General features: G+C 47.9%; 1 protein-coding gene across 2 annotated transcripts in view; it reads left to right on the top strand.

Moving 5' to 3' along the window:
* LOC139260323 (cilia- and flagella-associated protein 46) overlaps positions 1-24,676 on the top strand; it is a 681,403-nt gene that overhangs the window by 330,688 nt on the left and 326,039 nt on the right. For both annotated transcript variants that reach the window (XR_011592768.1, XM_070876797.1), the window contains exon 34: positions 3,941-4,055. Coding sequence is in view for 1 of the 2 variants with exons in the window: in XM_070876797.1 (XP_070732898.1) it covers positions 3,941-4,055 (115 nt within the window). In the remaining variant the exon portion in view is untranslated. The remainder of the gene's footprint in view (positions 1-3,940; positions 4,056-24,676) is intronic.

The raw sequence follows: 24,676 nt of genomic DNA, 5'->3' as shown, positions 1-24,676 counted from the left end.
ACTAACAGTTTTTGCCGTCTACCCTTTTTGTGGCTTGGTGGCGCTGCCAGAGATTCCATGTTTTCTTTTTGTCGGCCGACTGCCACGTCGGGCTGACACTTAGGGCCGCGGGTTCAGCCTGGCCACCAACAGGCAGCCTGGCACCCTCTCTTCGGTGCCAGGCTGCTGGCCCGGCCAAATCCCTCCCTAGTGGCCCAAGGTTTGCCACTAAAATGGCTGCAGAGTTCGCAGCGGCCCTCCCCTTTAACTCTATAGTGCCCCGGTTGGGGCATTAATTTTTGAAAAGTAGAAAAAATAACAGCAGTTGCTAATGATTCTCTCCTGCTGGGAAATTCAGCTTTAGCGCTCCAAGATGGAAGTGGAATGCTAGCCATTTCTCTTGGGATGCTAAAGTCCGAGAGCGGGCCGGTAGTAGCAGAGCGCTGAACAATGTGGAGCACATTGCGATCGGTTTCAGAGGCTACTTCCCTCGCTTAAATGGAAGGGCCAATGATAGTGCACAACCTACTTGTCGGCAGTTCTGTGTTGCAAGGCGACCTGCATGACTGCTAGTACAGCCACAAACGCTCTCACAAAGTGGAGGGCTTGGACCTCTTGCAGCCATGAAACATCGAAAACTTTCAGCAGGCACCAGACTGGTGCAAATAATAAAGGTTGGCCTACCAGAAAACCATTCCCTTTAATTAGGGCTGCCCAAGAGGCCAGCTGAGGTGACAACAGGGCTGAAATTCAGCCTCTTGATAAGGCCTGTTACTGCCGGAAAGTGGCGGCCATGCAGTAGTGTCGTATGGGCGTTGATTTTTTGTGGAATGGCCACCGCTTGCAAAATTCACCTCCGTGGTTTTTCCAGCAGTCCCCACCACCGTCCTGCTGCTGCCGAACCTACCTAAATGCGTCATCAAAGCGCACACCGCTGATCCCCCGCCCCGAAGCAAAATTTATCTTGAAAAATCTTGCGGCCACGGCTCGGTGCCCCCCAAATTTTTTCTGTCGGTGTACTGTGTTTGCACTGTGTGTAAAATGTGGGTGCGGCCACCATTAAAGGGGAGTACGCACTGCCGGTGCTGCCATCTTATTTTTTATTGTCGGCTGACTGCCAGGTCAGCCCGACAATTACGCCCCCAGGTTCGGCCAGGCCGCCAACAGGCAGCCTGACTGAAACCTTCCCTGGTCGCCCAGTAGAGCAAACTAAAAGAATCGCAGAGCTCGCAACGGCTCTCCCCTTTAAGTGAAAGGGAGAGACATGGTGACGCGCCAGTGTGATGACATCATCAGCACCACACTGATGACTGACAGCGGCGAACACACTGCCCTCCCCCACTCCACGCTCACCTCCAATTCCGCTCCCATCATGACCGACTTCCGCCCCGCTGGAAAAAAAAGACAAAGAACTAAATTTTGCACAAGAGGCTACCGCATCCACCGTGGCGGTGAAAACAGCTGACACACGGTAAGTGTACCCCGTTTCCAGCGGGGGTGAATTTCGGCCCCAACGTTCCTCTTCCTGCCGTTGTTCATGCCTAGTGATACAACAGGAGGCAATCATATCCGGGGCGGTAGAGGTGCACTGCGCACTTTATGATGTCACGATCTGCGAGGCACTAGAAGCTCAAGCAGTAAGACTAGCGCTAAACCGGTGCTCAAATGCATGGGCATCGCTGAATTCGCTGTTGCCCAGTCATTAATCCCTTAGCACCCTGTTAGGGCTCCCCCCCAGGCACTATCAGGAGGTGCTGAGCGGTCGAATTTTTCCCACGCAGCCACTTAAACTGGCAGCACCAAAAGAAATGTCGGCAGATACTTGCATGGAGCACTAAATGAGTAGAATATCATTATGACCTTTACCCTGATTTCCAGTTGGTTTTGCCCAATTTATACCCATTTTAGGATAATAAGTTTCATCTTTAGTTGTGACTGTGCCCTTGTTAATTTCAAAACTGGCACCTCTAGTTTTTGACAGCCTTTGATTCATGCAAGATATAAACATCCATTGGAAACTGTGTGGGGCCGAAATTGCCCCTTCCCATTCAGGCCTGTTACTGCCAGAAATCGGCGGCCATGCTGCGGAGTGCAATGGCCGCCGATTTTTTTGTAGAATGGCTGCCATTTTGAAAATTCTGCTCCTGTGGTATCCCAGCGGTGACCCACTCTCCCCCACTACTGCTCTGCTACTGCAGATCCATCCCAAGTGTGTCATCAGAGCGAGCACCACCGATGTTCCCTCTTGGGTGCCAGCCAGCTGAAATCCTTCCTGGTGGCCCAGTGGACGAAACTTAAAGAATCGCACCGATCTCCCCTTGAAGTGAAGTGGAGAGACGTGATGACATGGCACCATGATGACGTCAGCATTACAATGATGACTGACAGTGGCAGACACTCCACCTGCCCCTCTAGTGCGCAAACTTCACAGCCGCCATTATCTGTCCCCATTATGACCGACTTCTGGTCTGCTGAAAAAAAGCGCCAAAGAGCGGAATTCATTCAAGAAGCCACCACATCAACTGCGCCGGTAAAAACAGTCGAAGCATGATGGGTGCGCTGCATTTCCAGCAGTGTGCAATTTACAGATTATTTCAAGTGAGTATTCGCAAAGAGTAATGATATGATTATTACAATATATATTTAAAATGTTAGTCTTGGAATTTTTAATGTAAATGATAAGGTAAATCTAATGCTATCCATTAGATTTTAAAAAGTTAAGATTTGACATTACTGCAAAGAAAGTGCATTAATGCAGAATAACGTATTCATCTTATGATTGTATAGTGAGGGGAGCAGTAAAACTATTAGCTTTGTACTGTGTGCAATAAATTTTGGTTTAGTATATTCTTTATATTACAAATGATGAAGCTAACCTGTATTCGATAAACAAGGTGAAAATATATTATTCCGTTGATTTCCAGTTTAATTAATCACAGTGAATCAGAGGATTTTCTGTTTTATAACAATTGGGTTATTTATGACATGTAGGGGATAAAATCAGGGCCACTGATTTAAAATGACTGATTAAGTTAAATTAAATTTTCATTAAATGGTATTCTGGAATTTTCCTGGTGCTTTGAGGATTGAATTTCACAACTTTGTATTATTCTGTGGAACCTGTTAACAAGGGTCTTTATTTCCTATGCCTATATATTCATGACTTATCCCTTACCGTTTTTAGAGCTGAAAATACATTGCAAAATTATATCAAAATGGACGAATTGGAGGTAGATATCTGGGACCTGAAAATGCGTGGGCCATGATCCCACCAGTTATTCCGGCATCATGCTTTCCGGTTCCCTCCAGTGGTGACCTAACTGGAATTTGAGTGATCATTGAGAGAGCAACTGATTTATTTTGAATCAGGGAGCGCCTGGACCACGATATTTGCATCTCGGTGCCATGCTTTCCCTGCTGCCAAATTCTAGCACCTGGCTGCCATTGGGGGTGGGGGGAGGGAGCCCAAGTTTGTCCTTCCCTCAAACCGCTTGACCTCCTGTATGAAGGTACGATACCATAACATTTTAAGAAAAAATGTTACCCTTCTTCAAGAGTCCGCATTGCTTGCCTGTCCTAGACCACTGTTGGTCCCTCTGAGCGAAAGAAGCATTAAACATTTTTAGATTTAAAACATTTTGACAGTATTTTGAGTGATTTTTGGGGAAAAGGCAATAGACTGCCTTCCGGTGGCTTAATTGTGCGATATCAGGATGGTGGCTTTATGTGGGGGATTTCCATTATAAATAGAATTAATAAAGAAATGTGTCACAAAATATGACAGAATGTAAGGCTTTGTCTGCAGGAAGCATCTAAAAACATAAGGTTTTTAATATAATCGAGATTTTTTTTAAATTTGCTATCTGCAGTGTGTTCCTGGTAAATAATCAACCATGATTACTTGTAATTAATTGAAATCTTGAGTAGCAAAATGCTTAATGTGAATATCCTGTTTCTTAAGAAGTCGCCAAGAGATTGCTCGACTGAAAGACCAACGATCACAAGCTGCAAAAGAAAAACAGTTAATTTCAAATCAATACCCAGTTGACACACTAACAACTTTGAACAAGGAAATGGTGAGACATGACTCTGAAAGCATGCTATATTTATGACTTTAGTGAATTGCTGTCTCTTTTTTATAATAGTTGTAAATGTGGTTGTGGATGAGCCTAAAAAAAGGAAAAAAAATTATTCGAGAAAAAAATTGGGTGGTACTGTGAGTTCATTTGGACCAGATTTTCCAAATGAAGGAACAATTGAGCTGAGCCGGCTTATTGCACAGGATTTTACTGACCTGGCAGCTCAAAGGATGACCTGCGGTAAAGTTTGCCACTAGAGTACCATCCTGATTTAAATATGCTACTGGCAAAGAAAACACATGCCACAGAGCTTGGAGAATGTCAAATCTGGCAAGGCAGCAGCTCTGAAGGCCACCTTCCAGTAAAAGCGCAGGTTGAAACTGCATGGCCCTGCACAGTCACTTAGGTCATTGGTGCCTGGCTGCAAATGAAGAAGACATTTGTTGGTATTAGGAGAAAGACAACTGTGCTCCTCACATTTTAACATGTTTCATGGGGGCTCAATCAAGTGAACTTAAGTTTTGAACTACCGCACACTCTGTGAGGTACCATTACGTAGAAATACGAGCATTTTGCACAAGCATTGACATTTTACACACATTTTTTCCACAAATACTGGAATTTCAGCACCTTTCTGCCTATTTACTGCCCATTTACTGCTGGGAAACAGTTTACCGCCCAAATGTCGCCAGCGGTAAATTCGTCAGTCAATTACCGCCGGCGGTAAACGATACTGCCCACCCATTTTTTTAAATTGATTTTGAAGTCGTTTCTCATGCACCACCCAAATACCACCCAAAAATACCACCGGCGGTAAATTCAGCAAATCGCCCATTTTTACTGCCGGACTAAAATACCGCCCAGAAAACCCATGTCTTACCTGACCTTAACCCAGCAGTAGGGGACGCCATTTTTTTAAATCGGAGGATCTTGAGGAAAAGCTGTTTGAAGTTGGTGAGAGCTTAAAAATTATTTTTGAGTAGATTTTGTGTGTTTGAATATTTTGGAGCGTGTCTGAGCACATTGTGGTCAATTTAAAGGACATTTGTGGTTATTTGAGGACATTTGAGGATGCTTGAGGACATTTTAGGACTTTAAAAGGAATGTGGTCTGTAATTTCTGTGCCAATATTGCTGACTACTTACATGCTGCAGAATAGAACTGGAAGAAGGTTTATTGAAGAGAATTATGTGCCCAATCAAAGAGGTCACACAGTTCTCAGGAGGAGACGGCCTTACCCCCAATTAATTTACAGGGAGAAGCGCTCATACCTGCATCTGTCCGATACACAGTGTGTTAGAAGGCTGCGCTTCTGAAAAAGGTCATCAATGAGATATGCCAGCTCAAAAAGGCAGGCCTGCAGCCTACCAGCACAAACAAGACCGCACTGCCCGTCGAGGTGAACGTGACTCCGATACTTGCCTTCTATGCATCCGGTTCCTTTCAGGCATCAGCTGGTGACATATGCTGTATCTCTCAGCATGCCACACATCGCTGCATTCGCCAGGTAACTGAAACGCTTTACGCACGCAGGATGGACTTTATATACTTCCCAATGACCAGGAAGGACTTAGGGTTTTTCAAGAATTGCTAACTTCCCCAAGATCCAGGGTACGCACATTGCCCTGCGAGCACCTTTAGAGGAGCCAGAGGTGTACCGAAACCAAAAGGGATTCCACTCCCTGAACATGCAGCTCATCGTCAACCACACGCAACGCATCATGGCAGTAAATGACAATTTTCCAGGGAGCATCCATGAAGCGTACATTTTGCGTGAGAGCACTGTCTCTGACCTGTTTAAGAGTCAGCCACAAGGTCACTGCTGGATGCTGGGGGACAAAGGACACGGCCTCACCACCTGGCTCATGACCTCCCTCCGGAAGCCTCAGACAGATGCTGAGCATCGCTACAATAACAGCCATATAGCCACACACAGTATTGTTGAAAAGTCAATTGGAGTGCTAAAGCAGTGCTTTCAATCCCTGGACCACTCTGGAGGCAGCCTGCAATACCACCCTGAGCAGGTTGCTGAGTTCATTGTGGTGTGTTGCATGTTGCACAACTTAGCCATCATGAAGGAACAGGAATTGCCACAGGGGACTGCAGGACCACCTCAGGAGAGAGGGGAGGAGGAAGAGGACGAGGACGTCGAGAAGAGTGAGAAGCCTGGCGATGAACCCATGCCACCACCCCCTCCCCCGCACAACACCACAGGGGAAGCCTCGTGGTGCTCTCGCAACTGCAAAACTCCTAAATGAAGGCTTTACTTGAAAGTTGAGAGTTAAGTTTCAACCTTCCCTGGCCATTGTATGCAATCCTTATAATGATTGTTACCCCTAATTTTCCAAAAGTGAGTGAGACACTGCACAAGAAGTTGAATAATATTTATTATAAAATTTGAAATTTGGACGAAGTTTATACAAGTTAAAATGAAATAATAAATCTTTTAAAATAAAATGTGGAAAATAAAATTTTTCTTTGAAATATAGCAACAAAAACCAAACGTTAACAACAACAACAAACACCCCCAACACCCACCAACAAGCAGCAATTTTTGATTTAAATCGAACAGTGAAAAATACAACCCCCACGACCCCCACCCACCTGGCACCAATTCTACCTGCGACCACCATTCCCACCGCCATTTCCCCCCTCCATCTTACCCCCAATTAGTTTTTCCTGTTATCCCCTACCCCTGCTCCTACTTGGGTTGGGACCACAGCATTGTGCAGCAGAGAGGGGGAGGGGGGAGGGGCGGCAACAATGGTAGCACCCTGCGTGGGGATACTGGAGAAGCTCAGGGTGTTGAGGACCCAGCTTCAGAGTCGGAAGCAATTAATTCCTCCCAAAGCTCAGGTGCTGTCGCCATGGGTGGTACGACACTTTGGAGTGCAGTGGCATTAATGGAATCGGTGGTTCGCTGCATCGCCGCAATCAGCTCCGCCATGTCCTGCGATTGACGTGCTGTTTGTACGGCGATGTTCCTGGCTATGCCACCCATGGCCTGGAGGAGCTCTTGATCCACGTCGATGCTCGTCCTAGACAGTCCCACCATGTCCAGGTCGATGCCTGCCTGTTGTGGAGCATACCTGCCGATCAACCTCTGTGGATTTGGCACAGGGACTGGAACATTCGAGGTGCGCTGCTGCACACCGCTTGGTCCTGCTACTTCCTCTGATTGAAACCCAGCAAAAATGGATCCTGACGAGGAAGAGGCTGCAGGTAAAATAGACCCCTGAGTATCCTCCTGCCCCATCTCTACTACTTCCTATACTTGTAGTACAATGTCCACCCCCCACCCCGCCACCCACCACAACAGGTTGAGGAGGGTCACCCGGGTGAACATATTCTTCCTCAGTAGAGTCACCTTCAGCAATCCAGACTTGATGTATGTAGACGGAGGCGGATGCCTAGACAGCTTGCGTCTCCTCCTGTGCAACTGGAAAACTTATTGGGCCTGAAATCCCGGTTTCTTCTTCCCGTGGGCGTTTGACTAAAAATAGGAGAAAAAATGCGCACTTACCTTTTGGTCAAACGCACACCAGAGATTCCAGACTCGAGGCCTCCTCTTCTTGCTCAACGGAGCGTGTTCACGTTGGGACGTCCGTAGGAGTCACGTGGGCCTGGACACCCAATCACGGTAAAGTATTTTCTCATTCATAGTAATAGGAGTTTCGTAAGTCCGAAACTCCTATTACTATGAATGAGAAACACCCCCCAAACACTACATAAAAAAACCCCACCTCACATAAATACATTATTGAAATTAAAGTCAATAGAAATGTTTTTGAAATAAAAATATTTGCCGATTTTTTAAAACGTTTTAATTATGGTTTAAAATAAAATTACCTGAGTGGGCACAGTTTTTAACATATAAAAATAAAATTTAAAAATACATATTTATGTTTTTGATATGTTTTAAAACACTTACGCTGGTAAAAGTAGACTATGTGCCTGCTTTTACCAGGCGCGAGAGTTTTAAGCACATTCGCTGGGCAAGAGATGGGCAAATAGCCCAATCTCTGCCATGGGAATGTCCTTCTCCCCGAGATGCATTGGCTCTGTCAAGCCAGAAGCTTGACAGATTGGAAAAGCCGGTTTTCAGCGCATGCACATTGAGAGTCGAAATCCGGCTTTTACGATGCCTTCCCAGGTCCGTACACATTCAGTACGGACCCAGGGAGGTCGGAATCTCAGGGCCAATATGAGTGGTTAGCAGCAGGGGAGGCATCAAGGTGACATGAGTATGCTCGCGTTGCGCAGGCTTCTCTAGAGGACCACCACTACTGCATTATATGTCGCTGAGAGACAATACATGAAATTAACCTAAACCGAATGGACAGAAACTACATGACATAAGAACATAAGAATTAGGAACAGGAGTAGGCCATCTAGCCCCTCGAGCCTACTCCACCATTCAATAAGATCATGGCTGATCTGGCCGTGGACTCAGCTCCACTTACCCGCCCTCTCCCCGTAACCCTTAATTCCCTTTTCATGGTCCCAGCATTACATTACATTATTTTGACATTATATTAACATAACATTAAATTACATGACCGCAGCACAGCCTGGGGATTATGCAGGACTTACCCTCCACTGTCACCGGATCAGCACCACCATGGGTAGCTGAGCGATTATGTGCTCCATCCAGGGCCGTGGCGTGTTCCTCCAGGTCGGACAACTCAATGAAGTTTGGTGGGCCTTCACCCGTGCGCCACCGCTCAGCACGATGCTGGATATCTTCTTCTGCAAAGGTGACAATAGCAATGTATAACCTAATTGCCCAGCTATTATTATGGAACAGACAGATAAACATCCCCAATTAGTCATCCCCAATTCTTTCTTCAATGTCCCATTAATGTACCATTTAGATTCAAGTGGTGCATGATGATCATATATAATACAGAAAACTATCGCAATAACATCGTTGATGGCAAATTATGCATGACACCAAGCTTACCTACATTAAAATGTGGCAGATTTACATTTTAAGTAATGTCAGTGAATGATTAAAGTTATTATTTACTCTCGCAGCCGAAACAATGCTGTTACATTGCTTACGGCACTGGTTTACTTTCCAATGGACCTCCACGACTGAGGACACCGGTTCTGAGATCTCAGTCCAAATTCGCTGGTATACTGCTGGGGTGCATTTCCCACGCCCACCCCGGGTCAATTGACCCCATCTACATTCCACCTCGTGGACCAGAACCTCTTGGGCGTCCAACGAGAATCTTTGTGTCCTCCTTCTTCCCCCTACCTCTCTTTCCACCTCACCCTCTCCTTCTCTATCTACTATATGGCCGGAAAATTATGCAAAAATATGCAAAAATTATACAATTGTTGTGGAATGTTCAAAATAAATGGGGATGGTACAAAACAGATGTTTCTAAATCGATTATTAAAGTATTTCTCAATGTGCTGCACAACGACCTTTCTGTAATAGCTCCTCTCTTTTTCTCTCTCCCTCCCTCTTCTGCGCATGTGCGGGTGACCCCTGACTCCAAATCACGGGAAAAACTAATCTCCGAGAAAAAAAAAAATTTGTACATGCGCAGAAGGCCCATTTTCATGGACGCCAGCCTTTCACGCCAAAAAAAATGCCGCCGCCGGATACTTAACTGCTACCACCACACTGGCCAAATTTTCCCGAAACTAGCGGCTTTGGTTCTTAGCGGTATTCCGGTTGTACTAAAAACACGATCAGTGTTTCCTGCCGGAATACCGCTGATATATGGACGGTGGCGGTAATTACTGAATTTCTAGCCCTTAGACTTCCAGTCTGAGATACTTCTTTGCAGTTAGGGGGTTTCTTCGTGGAGTCACCAGCTATGGATTCAGAAGTTGGCCATATTATTGATGTGCACAGCACTAATTCTAAGTGTGCTTTCTGCAACACTTTGCACTTGGGGGAACCCTGACACCTAGTAAAAATGCTACACCTTGCCCAGCTGATTTCTCCTTTCCACAGGGAAAGTGATGCTATTTTAAATTTGGCTTGTCACTTGTTTAGTACATGTGTGCGGACAGTGTGGCCCGCCCAACAGAGCTGGTCGAGTGTGGTCAGTGCAGCGATGCTGGGGATGTTGGCCTGATCGAGAACACTGATGTTAGTGCGGCTATCCTCCCGGAGGATTTACAGGATCTTGCGGAGACATCGTTGGTGGTATTTCTCCAGCGATTTGAGGTGTCTACTTATATGGTCCACGTCTCTGAGCCATACAGGAGGGTGGGTATCACTACAGCCCTGTAGACCATAAGCTTGGTGCCAGATTTTAGGCTCAAGACTCCCAAAGTAAGCGCTCTACTTGGAACTCCTAAGCGGCAAGCGATACCCAGGTGGGCAGAGGAAATGTTTCAAGGACACCCTCAAAGCCTCCTTGATAAAGTGCAACATCCCCACCAACACCTGGGAATCCCTGGCCAAAGACCACCCGAAGTGGAGGAAGAGCATCCGGGAGGGTGCTAAGCACCTCGAGTCTCCGCTGAGTGTATGTAGAAAACAAGTGCAGGCAGTGGAAGGAGCGTGAGGCAAACCAGACTCCCCACCCACCCTTTCCTTCAATGTATTACGCTCATAATAAAGAGTGAGACTGAGTACTGTGCGTATTGAGCAAGTGTGACCTTAACTCCTTTAATAAGATTCCAGAGTGCAGGTACCTCGTGGGTGGCCTGCTTATATACTGTGCTCCCAAGGAATGCTGGGATCCCTTGGGACTCCAACAGGTGGGCTCTCTGGTGGTCAGGTGTCATTCAGGTTAAACATGATTAAATACATATCATCACTCCCCCGTGAAATCAACAGGACACTTCTTTACAAGCCAAGACAATCTGAAGCTTTATACTCCCTTGTCGATCGTCTCAGTACAAATGCTGGTGTGGGTGAGTTGGTCAGTTCTTCACTGGGCTGTTGGGCAGCCGGCCTTGCCAGGCTGCTGGGGATGATGAGTTCGGTTTCATGGTCAACCATGATGTCAGTTGCCACTTGTGTGTGTGTTGGAGGGTCAAAATTGGTGGTGTCCTCTTCAGGTTGTTCGTAGCTGTTGGTGAACCGCAATTTGATTTGGTCCAAATGTTTTCTGTGCATTTGTCCATTGGCCAATTTGACCTGAAACACCCTACTCCCCCTCTTTGGCTGTGATCGTGCCAACAAGCCATTTGGGGCCATGTCCATAATTGAGCACAAACACAGGATCATTGATCTCAATATCGCGTGACAAGTTTGCGTGGTCATGGTACACACTTTGTTGATGCCGCTTGCCCTCCACGTGATCATGGAGATCAGGGTGGATAAGAGTGAGCCTTGTTTTTAGCACCCTTTTCTTGAGCAGCTCGACTGGGGGAACCCGGGTGAGTGAGTGGGGTTTGGTGCGGTAGCTGAGCAGCACTCGAAACAACCGGGTCTGCAGGGAGCCTTCCGACACACGTTTCAAGCTTTGCTTGATAGTCTGAAGTGCCCGTTCTGCCTGGCCGTTGGATGCAGGCTTGAACGGGGCAGATGTGACATGTTTGATCCCGTTGCGGGTAATGAATTGCTTGAATTCAGCACTGGTTAAGTACAGCCCATTGTCGCTGACAAGGACATCAGGCAAGCCGTGCGTGGCAAACATGGCTCGTAGGCTTTCAATGGTGGCCGTGGACGTGCTTACAGACATTATTGCATATTCAATCCATTTTGAATAAGCATCCACGACGACCAAAAACATTTTGCCTAGAAATGGGCCCACATGGTCTACATGGATCCTCGACCACGGTTAGGAGGGCCACGACCACAAACTTAGCGGTGCCTGTCTGGGTGCATTGCTCAGCTGAGAGCAAGTGTTGCACTGGCGCACGCATGACTCTAAATCTGAGTCGATGCTGGGCCACCACACATGGGATCTGGCTATGGCTTTCATCATTACGATGCCTGAGTGGGTGCTGTGTAGTTCACATATGAATGTGTCTCTGCCTTTCTTGAGCAAGACCAAGTGATTGCCCCACAATAGACAGTCTGCCTGCAGGGACAACTCGTCTTTGCGTCTGTGGAACGGCTTAATCGCCTCCTGCATTGCACTGAGACATCTGACCAGCTCCCATGGAGGACGCAGTTTCTTACCAAGGACAGTAAAGGATCCTGGCTGGTCCAGGTCCTGATCTGGCGGGCCATAAAGGGGGACTTCTCGTTCTCAAATGCCTCCAGTCCGCTGGCTGTGCCATTTCCACCCCGGTGGTGGGCAACGGCAGCCGACTGAGAGCATCTGCGCAGTTCTCTGTGCCCGGTGTGGCAGATTACATAGTTGTATGCTGACAGCGTGAGCGCCCATCTTTGGATGCGGCAGAAGCATTGGTATTAATCCCTTTGCTCTCAGAGAACAGCGATATGAGCAGCTTGTGGTCAGTTTCAAGCTCAAACTTGAGGCCAAATAAGTACTGGTGCATTATTTTTACCCCGAAAATGCACGCCAGAGCTTCTTTTTCAACCATGCTGTAGGCCCTTTCAACTTTGGACAAACTCCTGGACGCATAGGCGACCGATTGCAAAATCCCCGATTCATTAGCCTGTTGTAACACACATCCGACCCCGTATGACGACACATCGCAAGCTAGCACTAATCATTTACAAGGGTTATACAAGATAAGCAGTTTGTTAGAACACAACAGATTCCTGGCTTTCTTAAAGGCAGCCTCTTGTGAATTCCAGTTGTCTCCCTTGCGCAGTAGCGCATGTAGAGGTTCTAGTAGGGTGCTTAACCCAGGTAGGAAATTAATGAAATAGTTAAGGAGTCCCAGGAACGACTGCAGCTCCGTCAGTTCTGTGGTCGCGGCATGTTCTTGATGGCCTCCGTCTGGCGTCGATGGGTCTGATGCCGTCTACTGCGATTCTCCTTCCCAAGAATTTGACGTCCTGTGCCAGGAAAACACACTTCAAGCGTTTCAACCTGAGCCCCACGCGATCCAACCGACTAAGAACCTCCTCCAGATTCTTCAAGTCCTCCATGGTGTCCTGACCTGTAACCAATATGTCGTCTTGGAAGACCATTGTACAAGGAACCGACTTTAGTAGGCTCTCCATGTTCTGCTAGAAGATCGCCGCAGCTGACCGGATCCTGAACGGGCGCCGGTTGTAGATAAACATACCTTTGTGCATGATGATGCAGGTGAGGCCTTTTGAAGACTCCTCCAGCTCCTGCGTCATGTAGGCCGAGGTTAGGTCCTGCTTGGTGAACGTCTTCCCTCCAGCCAGGGTCGCAAATAGGTCGTCTGCCTTGGGTAGCGGGTACTGGTCCTGCAGCGAAAAACGGTTAATCGTTACTTTATAGTCCCCACAAATTCTAACCGTGCCGTCCTCCTTGAGTACCGGGACAATCGGACTGGCCCAGTTGTTGAATTCTACCGGTGCGATGATGCCTTCACGTTGCAGCCTGTCCAGCTCAATTTCCACTTTTTCACACATCATGTACGGTACCGCCCGAGCCTTGTGACGGATGGGTCGCGTACCGGGAACCAAATGGATCTGCATCTTCGCCCCCGAAAAGCTTCCAATGCCTGGCTCGAACAACGATGGGAACTTGCTCAGAACCTGAGTAAACATGATGCATCGTCGACAGATGAAAGCGCTCGGATGTCATCCCAGTTCCAACGGATTTTTCCCAGCCAGCTTCTGCCAAACAACGTGGGGCCATCCCCTGGTACAATCCACAGCGGGAGTTCGTGTACTGCTCCATCGTAGGAGACTTTGACTTCTGCACTGCCAATTACAGGGATTAGTTCCTTGGTGTAAGTCCTTAGTTTGTTGTGAATGGGGCTGAGCTTGGGCCTGTGTGCCTTATTTCCCCACAGCCTATCGAAGGCCTTTTTACTCATTATGGACTGACTTGCCCCCGTGTCTAGCTCCATAGATACTGGAATGCTGTTCAGTTCAACTTTCAACATTATTGGTGGACATTTCGTCGTGAACATGTGTACCCCGTACACTTCTGCCTCCTCAGTATGAGTCTTCAATTCAGCCTGATCCTTGTAGATCGATCTTCCTCTGCACCGTAGTGGTTTGCAGGGTTTGTAGCTCGCTTGCACATTCGTTGGAGGTGTCCCATTGTTCTGCAACCATTGCACGCATAGTGCTTAAAGCGGCATTGATGGGGCCGATGATCACCTCCGCAGCGCCAACAGGGTGTTAACTGCCTCGCATTAACAGTTGCTGGTGGACTCTGGGTCAGTTGAGATCAGGCCACAGCAACCGGCGTGTACGTTCTGCCATGTACATTTCTGCCCAAAACCGACGTTACTTTATGCACAGTACTGGCCGAAACTTCTTTATTCTGCAAAATCTGCTTGGTGTTGTCGCTGGTGGACATAAATACCTGGGCTATCGTTACGGCTTTACTTAGATTCAGAGTTTCTACAGTCAACAGTTTGCGAAGGATTGTCTCATGGCCAATGCCCAGTACAAAAAAGTCTCTGAGCATTTGTTCTAGGAATCCCTCAAACTCACAATGTCCTGCGAGGCGCCTTAGTTCGGCGACGTAGCTCGCCACTTCCTGGTCCTCCGATCGTTGACACGTGTAGAACCGATAGCTCGCCATCAAAATGCTTTCCTTAGGATTTAGGTGCTCCCGGACCAGCGTACACAAAGCTTCGTAAGATTTCTCTGTTGATTTTGCTTGAGCCAGAAGATTCGTCATGAGGCCATAGGTTGTTGCCCCCAGACAGTTAGGAGGATCGCCCTTCATTTGGTAGCATTCTCGTCTCCTTCCAGCGCGTTGGCCATGAAGTATTGGTCGAGTCTGTCCACGAAGGCCTCCCAATCATCCCCTTCTGAGAACTTGTCCAGGATGCCGATTGTTCTTTGCATTTTTGCGCGGTTGTTCGTTATCTCGTCACAAATTATTATGCTCATAATAAAGGGTGAGACTGAGTACTGCGTGTAATGAGCAAGTGTGACCTTATCTCCTTTAATAAGATTCCAGAGTGTAGGTACCTCATGGGTGGCCTGTTTATATACTGTGCTCCCAAGGGATGCTGGGATCCCTCAGGTGTCATGCAGGTTACACAGCTTTAAATACATAACACAATGACTGTCTGTTGCACCTGTAATTCCTGTATTGGACTGTACAGTCACCTGAGAACTCACTTTTAGAGTGGAAGCAAGCCTTCCTCAATTTCGAGGGACTACCTATGATGATGATATAATGATGACATGTGTGCACAGCAGACTGCCTGATATGTTAGATGTATCCAGACTGATCTTCACTTCTATGGGATAAGTCATCCCTGTTCCAGATATGTGCAGGTCATTGTTCAGGAGCTGCCATGATAGCCTATTTTGTGAAGTGGAGGTGGTGAAGACAGGTCACCTCTGATATGGGAGTCTATAAATGTGAGTCCTGTGGGAATTATGGATGTTGTAAGGTGTTTGTTTTCCACTCTACTTTGATTCATAGACCTCGGGTATTACAGGAAGGACTCCACGTAATTCAAAGTTTAGGCTTAAACCCAACTGTTAGTTTATTACACAAAAACAATTAAAAATGACAGAACAAGACTTCTTAGAGAATTGACCGAAGACATACAAACACCCATCCATCCAGTTGCTGCTGTTGTCGATTGTAGGCTTGTGGTCGTTGTTCCTTTGACCTGCTGTTCCTCTCTGATGTTCCCTCCTTCTCGTTCTGCTTGTCGATCTGATGTTCTCCTTCTCGACCTGCTTGTCGATCATAGTTTTTCGTTGTTCTGAGCTGTTTCCAACTCATACATATATATCCATTTTATGAATACATCTCCTGCTGGGCTGCTTTTCCGTTAATTCATCTGGATGAGTCTTGATGGCTCTGATGATGGGACTAGATCTGTTTGGATGGCGACAATTTGTACACTGAATCGACAGGGCGAAATATAACTCCTTGGACTAGACTTTCCTCTTTACATCGCTGGGCCAATGCCCATATATCGCCCAAAAAGGCCTGCTATCGCCCATTTTGACTGAAAAGTGGAAAGTTGGGCCAGAACATCTCTGAAAAATTGTTCTCCCAACTTTCGGCTCACATCGTCGAAGTGATCGCCAAGGTAATCGCCCGCATATCGCCCAGTGCAACTTTCAGCACATAGCCGACACATCGCAGGGCTGATGGCTTGCCGAAAACATCGCTGGAGAATAGTTGCTTTTCCCTGGCCTTCCTCACAGAACTCGGCCCTATGGACGCCATGTTGAACATCGGAGGAAGAGAGGAGGCTGCTTAAACAAGGGGCTTATAATTTGTGAGTTATTTAAGGGCCTTTTACTGATAGATCCACTCACATTTATACTTAGATTTATATTTATATGTATATTTATTTATATTTTATTATTTTTAGTACCAAGGGCATTTATAATAAAAGTGATAGTGATCGTGATAATAGTGATAGTGATGGGGCCTGTAGCTTCTCTACCATTACTTGTAACTGCTCACATGCTGGCATCTGAAGTTGAGTTAAGTGAAGGGGCTGATCGAAGAGGTGGCAGGAGGAGAACGTACAGCCGACAAACGTACAGGGAAAAGCAATCTTACCTCAACTTATCTGATAACACGTGCCTTAGGAGGCTGCGCTTCTGGAAGGAGGTCATTGATGAGATATGCCAGCTCATCAAGGGGGATCTGCAGCCTAACAGCACCATCAGGACCGCACTGCCCGTTGAGGTAAAGGGTTACTGCAGCACTATCCTTCTACGCATCTGGCTCCTCCCAGGCTTCAGCTGGCGACATGTGTGGTATCTCAGCACGCCACACGCTATTCCATTCGACAGGTGACTGAAGCCCTTTACGCTCGCAAGATGGACTTCATAAGCTTCCCTATGACCAGGGAGGCACAGACTGAGAGGGCTTTGTGTTTCTCGTGAATAGCAAACTTCCTCAAGGTGCAGGGAGCAATATATTGCATGCACATCGCCATGAAAATCCCTTTACAGAACGCAGAGGTATTTCGTAACCGAAAGGGATTCCACTCCCTGAATGTGCAGCTTGTTGTCGACCACAACCAAATAATCATGGCAGTGAATGCTACATTTCCAGGCAGCATCCATGATGCGCACATCCTGCGTGAGAGCTTAGGGGGTGGTCTCGGGGGTCAGGTTCACCTCTGACCTTCTGAGCAGTTCGAATCTCTCCCACTCCCTGGGTTCTAGACTTTGGATTTATTTGGGGATGTGACAAAGTGCAAGAGACAACTGGTTTGGGTGTAAAGAACTTTGATTTTATTAAGGACAAGAACATACAATGTCAAGCTTGTAATTACGAGAATAAAAAAAATACTTTATCACACATTCAAAAGGGTTACAGAAAAATAATACACCTCCCACCTCCCAATGCCTAACTCTGACTAGGTTGAACTCCAGGGCAAACAGGGATTATGCTCACCAATCCTTTTATTGTCTGTTGGTGGTGGTTCGCGATTTCGGGGTTCGCTGGACTCTGTAGGTTCTGCTTGCTATACCCCGAACATCGTGGAAGACTTCTTACTGCGTAGTCTTCAGTTGGATGGTGTCCGCTGATGCGGTAGAGCACGTATTGGACTTATGGGGTGAGTACGCACTTTCTTCCATCAGCAATAGGTTTCAAAGTCTTTTTAGGTACTGTTTCACCTGTTGGTAGCTCGGAACAGATTATAGAGTGGAAACTTTCGAATCTTCAGTTTCTTCTTGAGGAGTTTTGTTCTTAGAATTTGTCGATCGTGGTGTTTTCGATCTTACCACATTGGCTGTGGTCAGTTGCTGCCGTGATGATGATGTCCGAAGTTATTGGGAACTGCTTTCTCTGCCGTGATGATGTTCTTCCTTCTTCGATAGCTGGGCAGTGTGGCCCAGGAGTGTCGTCGAGGCTGGAGAGGTTGGTGCTCATAAGAGCTGCATAGGACGCTGTGTAGCAAGCTCTCTGGAAGACTTGTTAAAAACTGCTGCGGCGGTCTCTCCTTTTTCCCTCCTTCCCCTCCTTCTTTCGTTAAAAAACAGGGCCCCAGTTATACTTTGGGAGCTGCTCTAATCTGCGCGCCAAATTAGCCCCGATTCTTTGTTTTAATTTTGGCGGGTTTGATATCTCTTTATTATATTTTGGCGGGCCCATTAATGGTAGCCTGTCTCAGATGTGTCGATCTTTCGAATTTGTTTCTTGATCGGGAAAATGAGCTTTTTGGTATTTGCAATGTCTGCCTAGGCCTTGGTTTTCCATGCGGGCTGGATGGGCCATTATCATTATGTGTGTCCTGGATGGGTTTCCTGCTCAGAGTGATGGCTGGCTATCTCTGGGTTGATTGTTGCTATGTTAATGTCTCCCGGGGAGATGGGTTTTTGAGTTTACACAATTCCCCAGACAATTTGTTTAGCTTCAATACCCCAGACAGCTTCAATACCCAAAACTGGTTTCCTTGAAAGATAGTTATCCTTTAATTCTCAGCCCTTTCCACATGGACCCAATCTGTCTTGTAATATTCCAAATTCGATTAAAACTCGTAGTTTCTTCCGTGTGAACTTTAGGATCCCAAATTTTCTGGTTGATAGTTCCAAATTAAATTTCCTTTCCAATGAGTCCAAACACTGGGGGAGGGGGTTCCCATGAATTTTGCAATCCTACAGTCCCCATGTGATATTCTACATGCTGGAGTGTCATGCTCGGTGAACAAAATTCCTGATTCCAGAGAGTCAACCTTCCCCTGTATTTACCTAACTAAACTTAAACGTGAATACCCCCTTTGAAATGCAATGCAGTTTACAGGCAAATACAGTCATTCCAATTATGTTACAGCAGAGAGGGGGTCCAACGCCCCTTCATTACTCCGGCTTTACAGAAAATAAAGGTACATAGTGTAACATTCTTACAACACTCGACCTTTGCGTTTTTACAGCAGGTGAAAATTAAAACAAATCGAACATGATAATGTTACCCCTCCCTGTGCGATCCCCAAGTTTGGCCAGGGAGCGTACAGCACCCTTTGGTGCCGGACCTGACGGTCTCTGCGTTTCACTCGGCAAGTGAGACATCATAAGTAAAGAATAATCTTGAGTTGGCAGACAACCAAAACATGGGAAGCTATTCTGATCCCGGCAGGAACTTCTATATTTCTGAAAATGTCCCACCAAGGCGGAATTGTGATTTCTAGAATTTTTCTCCCTGTCTCAATTGTTTTCTGTTCTAGAGTATAGAAATGTTTTTGTGAGATTACTACAGCTTCTAGCAGAGTGGTAAGATGTTCGGATAGAGGGGCAATTTTATAGCCAAAATGTGCAACATGATCCTGCAGGTTTGTGATGTTTTCATTCACAGTGAGGTGAACAGTAGAGGTTTCGGGAATGGGGACAATCCGTTCCTGGGCCACTTGAACTTCTGCCTCGAGTTTAAATCAAAAACTGCTGTCACTCACCGGACACCGAAGTGTTGTCCATGCTGGTAGTGGGGCGCACTGGTGGGGCACACAATATGTCCCACCCCCTATGTAGTGCAACCTGTGGGGGAACATGGTCTTGTCCCATTACCTCCATGGTACAGTTGATAGGCTGTGCCCCAGCAGCTTTAAACCCACACTGTGGTTCAGACTAGGCATTCAAGTGCTGGGGACACTATTATGTGTGCACCCTGGCTCCGGCACCCGGAGAGGTCAATACCCATCATAGCGTGCTCTCACTTTATGACATATGGTGGGACCGCTGCGAAGTGAACATGTGCACCTCCTTGAATGACTCCAATATTCTCCACGCTGTATACCGGTGCGGGTCGAGCTGTCCCACCCATGACCGGCATCCTTAGTACTATCCCCATGATGGTGTGATTAGAATGCCCGCAATCTACTGGGACAGGGTAGCCTTCAGAAGCTAGGCGGAGCTGACACGGGCTTAGTGGAGGGCTGCGAGGTGCTTGTTGCTGATTCATGGGGACCAAACCTTGTTTTAAATCCTCCAGGTTGTTGCGGCCCTCGCCCAACAACCATTCCCCGTACAGCACACACACTTCATTCTGTGCAGCCTGGTCTGAAGCATTCCTATCCTCCCGTATGAGTGCATTTACTGTTTGTGCATGTTTTTCCAGCTCAGCAATGATCTCTTTTAAATGGACCATCATAACCTGGTCCTCGTGTAGCTCTGAGCCCACTACTGTGTTTTCCTCTTTTAGGATCTTTCTCAGTTGGTTCTTTAGACCATTTATCTGCGTTTGCAGTTCTATATCGTCCAGGCTATTTATCAGAGAGGATCCTGTTTTATATGCAGTAAAAATGTAGTTCAAGGTTCCCCTTCTAGGTCTCCCCATGCCCATGGCGTCCCTAGTGTGTAGAGTGTATAAATCTGCTTTGTCTACATTCCCAAAATCTAACTCGTAAAATTTCTTGAACATTTCTCTGAGCAGGGCCTGGTACAGCAGCTGTTTGCTTCGGGCACCAGTCAGGTAAATGCACCTCGGTAAGGTTTAAAATAACTGAAGCTACTGCATAGTGTACCCCCTAGTATAACACCTTTTCGGTCGGTACCAATACTAATCCGTTTCCTGGTCCCTTGGTGGTGGTAGGACACCTCTCTACTATTGTTCGCATTGGTGGGTTCATGGGCAGGGGTTTCTTAATGCGTGCTATAAGTTCGGTGGCGTTAATTGGGAGTGGGGAGTGTGGGACCGCACACCTGTGTAGGCTGAAATCCCACCACATCCCTTCCCCGTCATCTTGCCATTGCCTGGCGAAGGCGATTGATATGCCTGTGGGACAGACCTTCTCTGATCCCCACATGCAGACGTAAATCCCCTGTTCAGACTCCCACCACTTGTTCCAACACACCTTCACTCCTCCCCGTGTCCCCGTGATAGTACGGTACGCTTCGTTACCGAGTCGTTCCCAGTCAGATTCCTGGTCTCCCGCATCCTTGCTCAGCTTCCATCTACCCAGGGGAATCTGTCCTTTACAAGTCAAACATACACGTTTTCCCTCCGTAACCCTGACCCGCGCAGCAACGACCCGTATCCTGGGGCATGGAACTGAAGCCTCCCCATAGGTAAACCCTTCCTGGCTGGAGTAGCGAGTGGAATTAGAGCCCAGCCACCCTGGCCACCTCCCTTCGTGGGCATAAACGGCGAGCTCTTCCACACCTGGTGTGCCACTCCCTGCACTTACGATCGGTGCTCTCTCTACCGAGCACCCATAAATGAGGGATTCTTCCACGTCTCCTCGGCCGCCGCTGCTCATCCTTATCAGGGTGAGCAGGAACAGGACCCTTTTCATAGCGTTCTCCTTCCTGTAGGGGCACATAAAACAGATAGTCCAACCCTGAGAAAAGCTCTCCGACTTGACAAAAGGTGATCGAGTTCCAATTTGGGCTCATTTCTTCTCGGAAACATAATAAAGTCTTTAATCAACTGGCTGTCTTTTCCAGTTCCTGTCGGAACTGATATCAGTTTTTAACTTTTGTCTCATAATCATTTTACTCTTCTCGTTCTTGTAGTGCCTCTTTTACTGCCTACAAGGTGGGGTCTTTGCCTTTCCCCAAGAACTATTACCGGTGCTTCCTTTAATAGCTGTACTGGTAGATTCTTCATACTCCTGGATGCTACCCGGTCTGTGTCTCTTCTAATAGCTGCACAGGTGGATTCTTTTCATACCTCCAAATGGGCTCTCACATGTCTCCTCCCAAATACTACCAGGCACATGTCATTAGTTGGACACCGACTGTCGGCCGAAACTCTTTCACTTCATATTCGTCTAAACATTCTTATCCTATTTTACTCGTTTCACTACTTCCATACGTATGGTTTACAGTTGTGGTGACCAAAAAAACCTTACACTCATAATCCTACGCTACGCGAGATTCTTATTAAACACACCTAAAACTCATGTCATCCTATTTATGTACATCTGCCACCCGTCTCCAGGTGGCCAGGTTAATTCCTATTCTTCTCCTTTCTTCTTGGGCCTCTGGGTTTCAAGCGGGGCCAGTAGTATGTCGATCTGTACCATAGGGCCCGGAGTATCCTGACTGGAGGTGGGTCTGAGTCCCACATTATTGGGGGAACATCTCCTCTGGTGTTACACCACACCGCCCCTTTGGGAGTGGCGGCGCAGTTCATTTCGTTACATGAGGGCTCCATCTGGTCGAGGGCTGCGGGCTGGGGACTCCGAATTGGTGACTGGTCCACCACTATCTCTTCCAGGGGTTCCTCGTCGCCCGAGGCTACCGGCTGGGGGTCCCTGCTCGCAGGCTGGTCCCTGATCTTAGGTACCCCTTTGCGGCTGGTCCCTCTCCCAGGGCTGAACCACTTAAATTGGGGCGCTGGTAACCACGGTGTCTTAGGCCGTGGTGTGCGGGAGGTCCTTCTCAGGGTCCTTACTACTGGGGGTGCGTCCGAGTCCCAAATGATTGGGGGGATAGCTCCTCCAGTAACACAATCTACCACCCCTCTAGGTACAGTCTGTGGGTCTGCCACATCTCCTGTGGGATTTCCACAGTCGGGGGCTGCTGGCTGAGGATCCCTGCCCTTAGAATGGTCTGCTGTTCCTGAGTGTCCCTTACGCTTAGCTGCTACTCCGGGGTTGAAAAGTTTGCACTGGTTTATGTGGAACCACTTTTTACGGCGGGGCATTTTACGGCATAGACCATGGGGCCTGCCTTGTCGACAATGTGGTACGGCCCCATGTACAGTGCCTCAAAAACCCCTCCTCGAGCATAATTCTATACCATGACCTGGTCCCCTACCACCCATTCATGGTGTTTGCGGGGTTCAAGCAACAGTCGGTTGCTCCGATGCTGTTTTTCCATGTTGTTAACAGTGAATCTGTTTAAGGTGTTCAAACAGATTCCTGACAAAGCTGTCCCAGCATGCTTCCCTAAGCTGACCTTCCGTGAGCACTGGGGCTAATACATGGGTAGGGATTCGCATGGCTCTGCCGGTCATGAGCTCGTACGGGGAGTACCCCGTGCTCTTTAACTGGCTGGCCCAGATCATCATAAGGACCAGTGGTAGGACCTCTGTCCACTTCTTGGGTAAGTCACCCGTCTCCTTGCGTAACTTTTCTTTTATAGTGCGGTTTAAATGTTCTACAGGCCCGGATGACTGCAGGCTGTGAGCGACATGCCATTTCCCCTCGATGCCGAGCATCTTAAGGGTCTCCTGCATCAGCTGCCCGGTGAAGTGACTCCCTTGGTTGGACACTACGTACTGGGGTCGTCCCCATCGGGAAAACACCTCCCGGACCAGGATCCTGGCTGTTCCCAGAGCAGTGGCTGTTTGGCATGGGAAGGCTTCCACCCATTTGGTGAATACACCCACCAACACTAGGCAGTACTTGTAGCCTCCCTGGGCAGTGAGTAGAGGCCCGATGTAATCGACTTGGATCAACAGCCAGGGTCCCTCTATCCTCCTGATATATCCCATAGACACCTTCCTTTTCTGGGGATCAGGGTTGTTGGTAGCGCACACCAAATAGCTGCAGCAGAACTCGCGGACATGTTCCCTTAGTCCCGGCCACCACCCTGCCTGTTCCACCCATTGCCAAGTGGTCTCAGGTCCGGGGTGTCCTGCTCCTGGACCCTCGTGGGCCAGCTGGAGGAATTCTCTGCGGTGTTGTTGCTGTACCACCCATTGCTCCCCCTCTGAACAGCATGCCTTCTTTAATGGCAATTGCTGCGGTGCCGTACGGGCAGTCTACCTTTTCCCCTTTAGCTAGAGTGTTTAGGACGGGGTCTTGGGTCTGAACCATTTTCAGGTCCGGGGGCAATGCTACCCCTGCCCTCCATGTCTGCTGCGATGGGGCCTGGATTGTACGGTTCCCAGAGCTTGCCCGCGCAGGCACCCTGCTTGGCCAACATGTCAGCCTGCTAGTTTCCCTCGCTACGGGGTTCAGTGGTGGAATGTGCCTTCACTTTATGTATACAGACCTTCTCTTCCTCCCCCACGGCTGCCATGATCTTTTCCAGTAAAGGCTTAATTGTCAGGGGTCTCCTGTCTGCAGACGTGTATCCGCGACGGGATCAAATAGCCAGGGACTCCGTACACGAATTGCATGTGAACATGCTGTCCGAGCAAATCGTGTATGGGGTAGGGAATTCTTCGGGGTGTGTGACCACGTACACCACCGCTGACAGTTCAGCATGCTAGCCGCTCATAAACTCCGCAGCCTGTGAGTCGTTCGCCCGCAGATACGGTGCTTGAACCATCTACATAGATTTCTCGGCCTGTGGGGTGTAATCCGGCCCGAAAGCCTATGTTAAGTTCCCATACCCCTTCTACAGAGCACCGGTGGGCTGTCCCTGGATCTAGCATGTTGGCTGCGAGCCTTGGCTCGCGGAGACCCTTTACCCTTAGGTCCATCTGAGAGAGGAGTAGGGTCCAGCGAGTAATGCGGGCACTGCTCACTGTCCCGTCCTTGATTTTCCCATCCAGGAGCATTTGGGTGGGCGTATGGTGGGTAAGGAGTGTGATAGGGGACCCCCCTGTGAAGATCAGTGATCTTTTCGCAGCCAGCCAGCAATTGGCCATGCTCCTCCCCATCATCGGTGAACAGGAGCAGGTCGCCCACATACTGTACCAACTGCTGGGGTTTACTGAAGTTCTTTAAACAGTTGGCCATATATTGGTGGAAAATGCTAGGGCTGTTGTGGAAGCCCTGAGGGAGACAGTTCCAAGTGTATTGCT

The sequence above is a fragment of the Pristiophorus japonicus genome, chromosome 3 (genome assembly GCF_044704955.1).
Source record: "Pristiophorus japonicus isolate sPriJap1 chromosome 3, sPriJap1.hap1, whole genome shotgun sequence".
Classification (NCBI taxonomy): domain Eukaryota; kingdom Metazoa; phylum Chordata; class Chondrichthyes; family Pristiophoridae; genus Pristiophorus; species Pristiophorus japonicus.
The sequence above is the reverse complement of the archived record's forward strand: the minus strand, read 5'-3'. Positions and strand labels throughout refer to the sequence as shown.